General features: G+C 37.5%; 1 protein-coding gene across 1 annotated transcript in view; it reads right to left on the bottom strand.

Moving 5' to 3' along the window:
• Window positions 1–1,798: 1,798 nt before the first annotated feature.
• The window catches only part of DCAF6 (DDB1 and CUL4 associated factor 6), a gene marked incomplete at its 5' end in the record, with an annotated part of 57,159 nt that continues 45,206 nt past the window's right edge, over window positions 1,799–13,751 (bottom strand). Inside the window, 4 exons of the mRNA XM_010143365.1 lie at window positions 1,799–2,236; window positions 3,965–4,070; window positions 6,440–6,528; window positions 7,990–8,146. Of these exons, the coding sequence (XP_010141667.1) occupies window positions 2,172–2,236; window positions 3,965–4,070; window positions 6,440–6,528; window positions 7,990–8,146 (417 nt within the window). The remainder of the gene's footprint in view (window positions 2,237–3,964; window positions 4,071–6,439; window positions 6,529–7,989; window positions 8,147–13,751) is intronic.

Here is a 13,751-nt window from a genome sequence, read left to right as displayed (position 1 = left end):
ATTGCAACAGACACCACACAGAACAAACCCAGCTTTATTCCTCTTACTGCTAACAGCTGAAGTACAGCAGATGACTTGCATACACACTACGTACACTATAGATACTTTCTGCACCGTTCTTTAAAATCTAATAGAGGAGTACTGTTCTGCTCTGTTACAAAAATTCAGGGCTAATTTACATGTGATAGTAAAAATATCGCTCAGTGCGGTGCTATGAGTGGCAAGGTGTGAATAGTTCTAGACCATTGCATTCCACCCTTCCCAATAGGTTTACCACAAAAAAAAAAAAATCATAAAATATTCTTTCATTTCTTGATGGTCTAAAAATGCTTGCCTGAAATTGTATGTCATGAGTAAAAAAAAAAAAAAAAAACGTTTTGCTCCAGCAAGGCCACTTAGGCCCTCCTTGTGTTACCAAAAAAGACAAATATCCATATCAGCCATTTTCACTCCATGTTCCTTAAAAAAACAGACACACAACTTACCCTGCCTTCTTTCATTCTCCCTTGTTCATGGTGGATACGTTCTCAAATGCTTACCAGATTTCCATCCTCTGTTGCACCGACCTCCTCTGGGTGTGAAGCTTCCCGTTTTACACAACGCTCCAGTCTTCCAAAACCTCCGTTCTTCTCAGCACCTCTGCCTCAAAAACCTTCTCTCCCCCACAGCTGTTTTCTCCTTTCCTAAATTCACTTCACTAGATCACTTTCAAAGCTTCTATGCTTCGCTCTTCCTCTGTAATTTCCCTGTCTTCTCCTTTTTGAAAAAGAACAACCAAGCATCCTGTCCATCTCCTCATGCTTTTCTCTCTCCTCACATTATTATTCCTTTGCCCAATTGTCTTCACTGTCACTGCTAGCTCGGTGCCATATAATTCCCATTTCTCTTCTCTCACAAATCTCTCTTCGTCTCCTCAAATAGTTTTAGTTTTCCCATCTCCCTTTATTTCTGTGATTTATATCCCTTCCCCAAGTCCTTTCAGCCCACCTGGTCCTTTCACCCACGTGGTGAATCAGGATATCAGAGTGTTGTAATAATGTTCCTTAGACTCTGCTGTGGGGAATTCTTTTTGTTGATGTAAGTAAAGTTTGTGAAGATTGTGTGATGAATGTGTATCTTAAATGACAACAGGGTAATGAAGCCTCTGGTACCCTCATCCATCTGATTTAGAATTCTTCTTGGCACTCTGTAATTCCCAACGGAGCCTCTCAACATCTGCTGTCTTTGGCAAGAACAGCCATTGAGCAAAGCCGCTCTTTTCCCTGCTCTGTTTTCCTTCACTTCCTCTTCCCCATTGCCATCCAAAAATGTACAGAGGAAGAGTAGAGCCTGTCACACAAAGAGAATTGCCCTCCTTCCCAAATAATCATTCCTAGGAAGCAGCACGCAGGAATTTTCAAATTTGTGTTCCTTTCCACTACAGTTTCTCTATTCTAAATCCAGCAGAAATTAGGATATATCTGCTGTTGTTGCAAAGAACGGATACTCATGGATCTGTTCGTGAAACACAGCTATTTCACCAGCACTACAGATTCAATCGTTGAGAACGTGAAGTGGCACTACAATAAGACTGATGGAGAGACAATTCTGCATATATATATGTGTGGGTTACGTCCATGGAAATGCAAGAATCAAGAGGTGAGGAGTCTGAAAGTCACAGAGAATCCCAGTGCTCACAGTAAGAAATAACCATATTTGTCACTTCACAAACATTGTAAGAAAGAGCACAAATGGAGGCAGTATGGGGTTACAGTTGCAAGATGAAAAATCAGTGGTCGCACAAAGAAAAACATGAAACTACTTAAAACAACCAAGTATTTTAATTAGAAAGCAACAAACATGCAAACAGCAGGTATAGAAATTTATTTGAACCAACGTTTTTACTATAATGAAAGTTACTTTAAAACATTGATCCAAGCTCCCACATTTGCAGGTTAAGGAAAATATTGCACTTTGCATCTTCTAGCACCCCTCATACATGGCAAAACATTTTAAAAACATTTTTGCTTATTTTACTTGCACACTCTCCCAAAGTCATGCACACAGTCATTCAAAAACAAAGGTTAGGTTATCCAAAAGCAATACTGTAGAATTGCACTAAAGCTCTGTAAGGAAAAATATAGTTAATGTCTTATACAAATCCCATCTAGGTGCTTGCACACAACTGCCAGTTATTCTTCATCTTCGTTTTCGTTTTCCTGGCCAGATCCTTCTGATCTGTCACCTTCCAACCGATCTGTAAGACACAGAGGTTCAGTAAAGAGAACTTCAAGTTTTCAGGGCTTGGTAAATATTTACAGTGTACTATCTTCCTGGGTTATTACACAACACACAGTGGCTCTGGGTATACGGTAAAAGAAAGTCTGTACAGACTGACAGCAGAGATCGTGTAGAAATGTTACGGCAATAAAGGAGAACGGGAGAAAAGCCCTAAAGGATTTTCAGGCATAAAAGTGAAATTTGTGTACAAAAGAAGAAACCTCGTAGCTGCTGTCAGCATAGCAAAGATGAATGCAAGCATAGTATTAATGAGAGATGGTGAATACAAGGGATTGTGCTGGGTAGCTAAACTTAGAATAGCTGCAGCGAGAAACTTGTATACTCCAGAAAACTGAGGAATCACTATCTGTCACTGTGTACATCAGAATAAGTGCCTTTTGGTGTGATTGTTTAAAGAAAGGCAAATATAGAAACATATGAGGGAACATGACTGGGTCAACATCTATCACTCAAACAACAGACACTGTCAGGGAAAGAAATAGCACTCAGCTACAACACAGATTTTTTCCGAAACTGTAGCTCAATCGTTGGGCAGTTGTTTTGAGTATTGCACTCCAAAGAAGTTGTAACAAATGACGAAAAAACCCAAACTAACATATTCAGTTACAGCAGTGTCGAGGCATACCCCTGGGCTGGATACGGTGGTATCCTCCCAGCTCTCTAATTCTCACAGATCACCAAGAGGAGAAAGAGGAGCAGCAGCTGCTGCCAGGCAGAGCTTCCATCCTACCTCCTCACTGTAAGCCCACTGCTTTGCTTAGCCAGTGATGGAGTGCCCATGTTTAATGTCTACAGTCACTTTCACCTTCAAATAGAGTTCTGTTAGGTTTCCACCCCTTATATCATACCAGCCTCCCAAAACTTCATCTCCTTGCTTCCTATCCAGTATGATGTCTCTCCACGGTCCTGCACCTTCAGTATCAACCCACTGCAGTCAGCTTCTTCAGCGCTGACATTAAGGAACACCAGTTCCCCACAAGGATTCTCCATGCAATGCCTCGTATCTCCACTTTCAGCCCCTAGGGAACTGCCCATTCGCTGAAGGGTCCTCCTAGTACCTGCTATCCCAGAAACAGCTGCCAGCAGCCTCATTAATATCTCCCAGAGTTCTGTATCCTCACACTCTCCTTTGCCCCTAGACAATTTCAAGTCCACAATGAAAGTCAGTTTATCTTAAGACTCATTCCTGTCATCCCCAATAGCTTTCCCATCACACACCACTCACCTTAAAGAGCATTCCTTAGTAAAGAGAATATTTTTCAACATCTAATTAATACTACATTATAAAAAAAAAACTATTTTAGGACGGATAGGATGGTAACATCTGTTGTGGAACACGGGTGAGTAGTATAGGCGGCCGGAAGATTGTGGGCGGTTCCTGCCTTCCCGTCACAGCCCGTGATCTTCCGGCCGCCTATACTACTCACTCGTGTTCCACAACAAACATCTAAAAATAGATTTTGCTCTTTTATTGCCTTTTTTTTTTAAGGAAAAATAACAGCTGCAAAACTATTGCAAGTCTCACATTAAAGAAACAATTCCTAAGTACTTCTATTAAGAGACCCTTGAAGAGCCCTTGAATCTTCTCACCAACCCTGAACATAGCCACAGACAGCTGAAGATCTTGATGGTTGCCCAATCCATCTGCTATTTCATAGACCAATACGGTGGACAAGTATCTCACCTGCTCTTATATGATTCAATGAAGCCAACATTCGTAACATAAAAGAAGCTGGAACAGTGATAGTGTTTCTGGTCTCTTCCAGCATTAATTCATTACGTGTTATAACCTGGAGGCAGGGAAGGGGAAAAAACAGCATCAAAAATAAACACACAATTGTTCTGCATCAACATGGGTTTATAGATACAAAGTTCCAAAGCAAAAGGCATTTACAGGGTCCAAAATTATAAGGGAGCACTATTTTACTGATTACTATCAAATGCAGTTACACCACTTGTACGTGGCAAGAAAAGTCAGACAGTGGACTCCAGCTACAGATATCCAACTGTCTATCTAAAGAACGTTCTAGTGTGTTCATCATTCTGTTTTCCACATGCACTGTAGATATTAAGATAAGCAACTGAGAAAAACTTTTGGAAAAGAGACCTTGCATAAAGTAAGGAGGACCTGTGTGATGGCAAGTGCTGGCAACTGCTGCAGAGAACTAAGTTCTATAGCAGGAGCACTGGCCATGAAGTGAAAGAGATGAGGTTACCCTGAACTTCTGCTGCTTGAAACTTCTGGAGAAAATCCAAGGAACTCAAGCAATTCCTTGATCCCAGTTCAAGAACATTCTTCAGCTCCATAATTCTTTCTAAACAGACCTACAGCTTGCCTCTAAATGACTTGATAGAGCCAGCTCCTATTGTCTTAGTTTCAAGGAAAAAAAACCCCAAACTAACAAATACTTTTAGATCTTTTGCCTCTTTCCTTCCTTATGATACTTTCTTGCCATCCTTCTTGCTTTGTCATTTAGTTCAAATCCCACACCTTAGCCGGTCTCTCAGTTATTAGACAACGTTCTTTTGTTATCACTGATCATAAAAATGTCTTTAGGCGGAGACAAGTTCTGATCATTATTCAGTCCTTCCTCCCAGATCAGCTGCTGTAAGGTGGGAAAATAATGCATTTCTTTTTCCTCTCTGAGACTCCTTCTCAAGCCTGTTCCTCTTGAGAGGAACATGTTCTTGCAAGTGTCTGCACCGGCCTTCTCCTAGCCATATCAAAGCTCTTCTTTTCTGCCATTCTCATCAATTCACCAGGCACTTTGCACAGCTGATCACTCCCTAAAAGAAACAATCTGAGAAGACAGCAGGGTGACTTTTTTCCTCTTTCACCTATTTCTCCAGTGCATCATCAGCAACACCCTTTGAACAGCCTGCTTCTGATGATTTTTCTCTATGCAGTGGTATGTTCCCATCCACTGTCCCTAGACTTCCCCCTAGACTTTCATCTCCATGGAAAATTCAGTTTAGATATGTTGGACGCTCACTCTAACCAACTTTAACATGGTGAAAACTCTTTTATTTCCATGAACCTCTCCTGTCTTCTACATAGGTATCTTGGTACAGGGATTGAATTAAAAAACAAAAACCACGTAAAATTACAAATCATTCTACAGTGAAATTTGCTGAAAGTTCTACACATTTTATTAATGAAAAAATCTAATCTCTAAATAATTTGTTATTATTAAAAAAGTGACAAAAGTATCAGGACAACAGTTACTTTTAGCACACATTTATGTTTAGCAATATCTCTAAACCCCAAAGGCTCCAAAATGTGTCATAGATTAAAACTATCATACAACACAGAAAGAAGGATCACTTCGCTCCATATTGCTACTGCTAAAATAGGAAAAGGTTCAAAAGTCACAAAAGAATGGTTTGAGGATTTTTCAGGGGGATGGGGAGGGTGTGTGGCTAAGGGTTGTGGGTTTCTGTTTGTTTTAAATATATATATGCATAACACTAATATAGAGAAATACTAATTAAAAAACCTAGGCTACTATATCTCTGCTGTTAAAGGGATTGCACAAAAACCCCCCCAACACTGTAGCCACCCCACAACATGTTATATAAATCACTAAAATATGATTACTCAGCAGTCATCATAGGCCAGTTGCTATATACATTGTTATTGCTTTGAGGATATGAAAACAACGTGTTACATAACTTTACAGACAGACTTTTATAAACCGATTGGGCTTGCAAGGTTTGCTTTATTCCATGAAGTTCCCAATTTGCCTTCTTAACCTTAACTCCCTTTTATGCCACGGAATATACATTAGGATTGATTTTTGCACTTTTGTGTATCATTGTATCTCCTTCAGCTAATTTATTTGCTTAAAGACAGGCATTACCTCAATTTCTTAATTCCCAACAATTTTCCTTCTATATCTGACTGTTCATACTTTCTCCAACATCCTTCATGTACATAATACCAGATCACAGCATACAATTTCTAGGAGAGTTAATGAAGCACAAAGTGTCTCTGTGTGCTGCCAATGATGTGAAAGTTAGCTATTATAAAGTGCAGCCTTTTATTTGTGGTTCATTTGTTGAACATCAAATAACTGTTAATTCAATATCAGTAATTTGATATTTTAGAATAGAATTGGAGAATGCAACATTACTGTAAAAGAGGAGGAAAGGTTCTTACCTCATCTGCAAGTTTTCTGTTAAAAATCTTGGATTCTTCCAATGGTGACCAAATTTTGATATCATAATCAATACCGGAAGAGGCCAGAACTAGAAGTAAGTAATAGTAATTCTAAATTAAATGTGTTATGTCTTTACCAGCATCTTCTGCACTTAACTGGAGTTGAAGAAAAATACTTCACTTGAAGCATTTACTTGCAAATGTCAGTTCCCATGCTGAATATAGAGCTGTGAAACTACTGTCTCCGTAAGAGAGCTGAGCTCTAGATTGTGTATTTATACATATACATATATGAAGAACACACATGCAAACATCAAAAGCCTCCTTTTTTATTTTAAATTAAAAAAGGCACCAGAATACACATTTTCAGTGTGTGACAGGGTGCAGTCACACTCCATCAAGAAATCAGTAAAGCTACAGGGCATTATGAAAGATGCTTTCAAAAGAAGTGTCCAACTCAGCCACACATTCCAAACATGTACAGGAACACAATTTCAATTAAGCACTTAAAAGTTCAAGGCTTATCCAATGTAGGATGGTATTCCATGTTTCCACAAACTGTCAGAAAATAATCCCAGCCTCTTCTGGTATTATTAAAACCAACTTTACTTATTTATTTATTTATTTACAGCTGACTGTTGCTCTACAGACATATAAGCCATGAAAAAATAAATAATTGCAGAATGCTTCAGAATTTCTATCTACATGTCAGACAGCATATCATTCCTTCTATGACTTTGGTCCATCTTTTCTACAAATATTTTCCCTGAAATATAAATTAATAGAATTTCAATGAAATTTCTTCATTCTTCCAATCTCACAAATCCAGTGAGATTGAGACATTCATTTCACTCAGTTTTTTTTTTTTTTAACAGATCCAAGTAGAGAACCAGATTGCAATATCAATTCCCAAAATTTACAGCTGACTGTTGCTCTACAGACATATAAGCCATGAAAAAATAAATAATTGCAGAATGCTTCAGAATTTCTATCTACATGTCAGACAGCATATCATTCCTTCTATGACTTTGGTCCATCTTTTCTACAAATATTTTCCCTGAAATATAAATTAATAGAATTTCAATGAAATTTCTTCATTCTTCCAATCTCACAAATCCAGTGAGATTGAGACATTCATTTCACTCAGTTTTTTTTTTTTTTTAACAGATCCAAGTAGAGAACCAGATTGCAATATCAATTCCCAAAGTGTTGCTGGCATTGCAGTGACCTCATATTTCCCTCACTGGTGTCACAAGAAACATTTAATGTATTGAGGGGAAGAAGAAATGGGAGATTCTTCTTACTACATCTTAACACTCTACAAGTACTATATCAGTAACATTTTCATTCCAAAATGTTATTGAATGAGGAGGGTTGTAAGGGCCAAAGGTCATTAGTAAAAGACAAAATTGCAAGCAGTATCCAATTTATATGTGAAAAATTAACAATAGTTTATGAATTGTTACAGTGCTCTTCTGAACAAAGAAATTAAGACTGAACTTTACTACAGATAGCCTGAACATGCAGACTGTGAAAAATTATGATCTTACTTGGGTCAAATGGGTGAGGCTGAAGACAGTTCACCACATGATTATCAGCTTCCAGCAGCATGAGATGTTCGGCAGTATGTCTATCCCATATAAAAATATGGCCACAGTCTGAACCACTCATAACGAAGTTAGATCCCCAAAAATTGGCTTCCTTTATCTGCAGTAAAAACAAAAATAACAACCGCTTTATAAAACCAGCTTGGAAAGCACAAACAGTATACTCCTGTTCCTGTAATAAAACAACCTCTGAAGTAAGAGCTCTGCAAATGCAGAAACAACATTTAAGAACACTTAAAGGAAACACTTAAAGGAAAATTATCAAAAAAAGAAAATTCAGAAGGTTAAAGATCTCCAGAGCAAAGTAGCTGCTAACAGAAAAAGAGAAAGAAGTTGGGGCAGACTGAGCAGTTTGGAAATAAATGACAGCAGATTTGTCACTTTCCAAACTGACAAGAATGATAATGGAGACAGAGGTAAGTGAAACAGTTTTTGGGAAAAGTCCAGTAAATCAAAGTGAATGGTAGGCTAATCCCTGGTGAGGATTTGCCATTTACTGAGGAAGAGAGGAGACAAAAGCTTATGAAAACTAGAGGGTGGGAATTAACTAGGTCTGACAGATAAGAAGGGGCCATGAAATCAAATGTAGGAATTTTTTACTTCCCCCTCTATAATCAATCAGGTAAGAACTAAGACTTCTTAGTCGAAGGCCAAAATTAAAGTTTGAAGCCAACGAACAAGGAAGGCATCCAGAAAGAAGCGACCCTTCAGCTTCAGTTATTACAGTAACAGTACATGAAAGGAGAAGCATCTCTCCCTGCAAATGGAAGGAGTAATATCACAGGTTTCTTGACACAGCAACGATGCATTCTATTCTACATGGCTGTTCCTATCATTACTTTGTTGAAGTATCCGAGTACCTTTGCAAAATATTTGAAGTGATATGGCTAACACTTGCCACCTATCAGTGGTGTTCCCATGCTATCAGCAACAAGTATGTGTAATACATTGACAGCATGGACTATTTTTTTTTTTAAATGTATATATTGCTGTGTATAAATTTAGAGAGCAAAGTAAAATCTATCTTGCGAAGGCAGTGAGTTGTTTGAAGGCCTGCTGTTCACGCTGAGGGTTATTCTAGCATCTTGGGCAAGTTTATGGAATTTTTCTTTGCATTGACTGGACTGGCATCACACAAATTATATTAATTTTTAAATCGCTCAACAGAAATTATAATTGGATGATCTTTGGTTTTGACCTACAGCTAAGTCCTCTATAATCTTGTTGATAACACAGTAGTTTGACCCTGGATAATTGGCTGCAATTAAAACATTCAAGAAAGACTTCTCTGATTGGACAACTGTACATTTGAAAGAGGAAATTCTACATCTTTGAGAATAACATGGTAATAATTTTTACTTGAAAGATAATTACTCAAGATTTTTTCATAAACCAGAAAAGACAGGAGGAAATTCTCAAACATGGCAATGTGAGTTAAAGTGTGCACATCTGTTTGTGAGTGAACACCACTGGGCTGGACATGCCATTGACTGAAGGGTATTGCAGGAGGATCCACAGTCATTGAGAAGGCTTCCAGAAAACCAGCCACCTCTCGCCACAGCTGTATAGTTTGTTGCAGAGCCTCACAGTCAGTCCCTTCTGGTAGCTTCTCCAAGAAGCTCTGGCAACACTAAGGGAGGCTGACGGAAGGCTGTCTTTGGAGCAGGGGACCATCTTAGCAAAGACAGCAAAGGCTTCCTGTCAAATTCTGCCTTTCTTCCCCTGCCATCAGTGCAAAGCCTTCTCTCCATCCAGTGAAGAGGAACATACTCATTGTCTGGGAAAAGGGAAAAGAGGGATTTTAGGGAACCAGCCTGCTGCTTACGCTTTAGGCCAGTATACTATATAATGGTTTATGGCATCATCTATTTCGCTTTCTTTGTGTGAAGTGCTATAACTCAGTAGATACTTAAGATGTCTTAAGATCCATCAGTATTCACGGTCTCATCAGCATCATAGTTCTGGATACTTATTTGCTAACAAATGCTGTGAACGATTTTCCAATGAAGCCACCATCTCTCCCCTCAAAATGGCTAGACTGTCTTGCCCCTGATTCTGAGAATTAAAGATGACAGAGAATACAGACAAAGACAAGATAGCTAACTTGACATGTACTTGACTTCAAAAAGTCTTTGGGAGACAAGCAAGTCAATAAATTTAAACTTTTTTCTCCTTTTTGTTCCCATCCCTCTTCCCAAGACATGGTATTGTCATAGGATTGTAAGAATAATGTATTATCTCATAATAATTTATACAAATTAGTTCTATTTTGGTATGGATTTATTTATTTTTATATTTGTCTATACTATTTTTATTTCTTAACTGTCATTTATTTAGAAATAATTACACATGTAGTAAATGCTGTATTATTTATTAATTGTCTATTTACTAATTTGGTGGGAAAACCCAGACTCCTTGAGTGTTTCACAGATCTGTGATCTCATGAGTTCTGGAACTGAATGCAACTGCAGCAGTCTGTCCTATGAAAGAGAGTAGTGTTACAAAGAAAATGATCTTGTAAACAACAGAGAAATTGCAGGCCAGGAAAAAGTGGCAGTAGTATCATATATCTGTTTCCTTGAAATATAATGTTGATATTATTCTACACCTGTTACATTCAAGATATCCTCATGATTGCAGCCTGAAAGAATGTGGCTTATTTGATTTCTGAGCCAAAAGAGAAAGCCACCCTGGAATTTTTTTTTTTTTTTTTGAAGAAGCAACTATTAGGTTTGTTAAATGTAGCATAATCTTTCCATGCCATGGCCTCTCTTGCCCTCCCTTCCCAAAAGGATGTAACCCAAACAAAGCCAAACAATTAATCTGAGCAAACAGGAATGGTCACTTCCTTCACTAATGATTAGAATCTGCTTCAGAACTCAATTCTGATTTTACTCAGAGTAGGACATCAAAATAACCATTGCTAAGTAAAACAGAAACAGGCTAGGCAGCAGTATCCTTCCCCATTGCTGTCCTACATCATCTGTAGGCTGAGAGGTTAGATGGGGTGGCAGGGAGGAGGGACATTGCTTCAAGAACAGTCAACAAGGTGTAAGCCGAAAGCTCCACAGTAGTCTGTGCTGGTGAAAAGGGTCTGCAAGTTAAAAAGGTAATCCTACACACCAGATTACAATTTAAACAGTTGGCAGTACCTCTTACAATCTTTTTAAATGGACATTCACTGGGCATATGCCTATGTAAACAGAAGTTTTCCATGCAGCAGCTTTCAGAGCTCACATAGATGATGTGCAATTTTGAAGTTTGGCTTAAAATAATTTCCCAGTTTTTGGTATTTAAGAATACTTCCAGCATAAGGGACAAAATTTTGAGTTTGATACCATTTACACAGAATGCTACTATGGAATTATTTTCCAAGTAACACATTATAATAAAGCTCTAAGGAGGACAATGCCTGCATCCTTATCTATCTTTTTGCATAGTTTTCTCAGAAAATGCACTGGAGAAAAGGACAGAGACATAGTCTCACTCTGTGCTTTGCCCCAGCTATCTTGATTTATAAATCACCATGAAAAGAAACATTAGTAAGCAGAACCCTTACTGCTGTCAAAAATATGTACTTTATTTGCAATAGGAGTATGTCCAGTTTTAAATTTCAGGCTTGCTAGATCTTTGTCTATAGAATATATACCAATGATTTCAGTCAGTGAAATAAAGTCATCCTGATGTCTAAAAATGAGCCAGAGAAACTGCATTCCTGGATTCTGTAGTGAAAGATGTATTTCCAATGTATTAATCTTTTGGCAGCTTTTGTCTTATAGCTCCTCTTAATATATTTTTTTCAATATCCTGTTAAATAAGTACTTCTAAATTATCTCCAGTAATAAATAACTTTATATTTTAATTGTTAGAACTCCTTCCAACTTCCTTTGTATTCTCTTACATAACTGCTGATTTCACATTTCTAATATTTGTAACACCTAATTTTAACACCACATAAATTAACAGAATTGAAATCCACATTTTAAACTTTTGTTTTCAAACGCATATCCACACTCACTTCTACTGTATGCATATACAACTTATCCCATTTATTGGTTAGACATAGATGCTCTACTGAAGAAAAGTTTCTTTAAAGTCAACATTTTAAAAGGGACACTTGGGGCAAACAGTATAGAGGAAAAATGGCATATATGTGAAAGGAAATAAGACTAGGACTGGAGGGAAAAAAAGTGAGTAAGAGGCATGAGAGACAAATTTTGAAGAAAAAGAAAGGGAGTTTGGTCTCAAGAGCATTTTTTTCCCCTCCAAAAGCTAAAGAGAAACAGGAAATCCCATCATTTATCATTCTACTACAATCACACCCCCTGGTACCATATTTTCAGGCCTGTTTCATGAAAAAACTGTAACATCCAGGACTCTAATGACATCATTTGAGAGGTTACATGGCAGGGTTCTTTGTGATGGCACAGAAAAACATTCCCACCCTGCCAATGGTGCAACCAAATATGAATATAATGCTACTTATCTTTTGCTGTCTGACAATATAAGAATTACACTTAAAGTATGCTTACTAAAAGAGATTGTAAGATTGCCAAATTAAGTTATGAAAAGTAAGGAAGTACCAGAATTACAAAATTTGCCTGCATTACTCTAATTCACTTTTCTCATATATATGTATTAAAATAAAATCATGTTCATGTCATTGACAAGACAACTTTATCCCTGGGCTGCTCAGGTATGTAGGAAACAAGACTCCTATAAGATGCCTCCTTCACAAATTGAAAAAGGAAATAGCATCCGCCCTCGCCTTGCAGGAAAGAGGATATCAATCACAGAAATAAATTAAAATGAAGTTTGCCACCACAGGAACCAACTGGGAAAATTACATCATCTTTCACTGTGTGCATTCCTTGTCATAGGTGCTCACGTGGAACAAAAGCAAAAACACCAACCCACAGCCCAAAGAAACCAAACAATAAAATCCATGAAATAATCTGTTCAACACCACCTATGCAGATAGAGATTGAATTAAGACCACTTTGGCAAGCTTAGTTTTAATATAACTACAAAGCACTTGATGCTATGACTTTTAAATGAATGGTGTTTTGATAAATTAAAATGAATTTCAGAAATACAGTGCAAAACTCCTTGTCATTAATCAAAGTTTATTCTAAGCCTTGTTGCTTATGGAGACGGAAGTAAGAATTTACTGAAGTACTTTCCCCAATGTAATCAAAGCCATTCACACAAACTCTAGAAAATTGCTTTTGGAGGTAGAGGGACTACTCCTCAGATCATCTGCAAAATAATACACTGCTGCTTCTAAAAAATGCCACCTAGTACTCAAAACTTCACATCTTCCAAATACTGTAAAAAGAAAAAAAAAAAAGGGAAGGAAAAGAGCCCGTTTCTCATGCACCACTGCTTTAAAAACACAGTAACAGCATTCTTCTTAAAATACAGTATTTTGTATGAAAAAGACACTGTCCAGTAGTTAGATAATGACCTAATAACTAGCACTATTTCCTTTTTTAAAATTCAGAGATGTCAAGACTCTTCAAAACAATGATTTAGCCCTCAGTTTCCCATCCAAGCTGTTCAAAATTATTATTTAATAAAGATTAACTTTAGTGAAGATTAAATCATAATTTTGAAGGTAGTCATATCTTATAACACTTAAGCTGACAGACAAAATTAAAAAGAAGTTAAGAAAAATACCCAAGATTTCCAAGGAAGTTAAGGGG

The sequence above is a fragment of the Buceros rhinoceros genome, unplaced genomic scaffold (genome assembly GCF_000710305.1).
Source record: "Buceros rhinoceros silvestris isolate BGI_N320 unplaced genomic scaffold, ASM71030v1 scaffold21109, whole genome shotgun sequence".
Taxonomy (NCBI): Eukaryota; Metazoa; Chordata; class Aves; order Bucerotiformes; family Bucerotidae; genus Buceros; species Buceros rhinoceros.
This window is presented reverse-complemented; position numbering and strand designations above follow the sequence as displayed.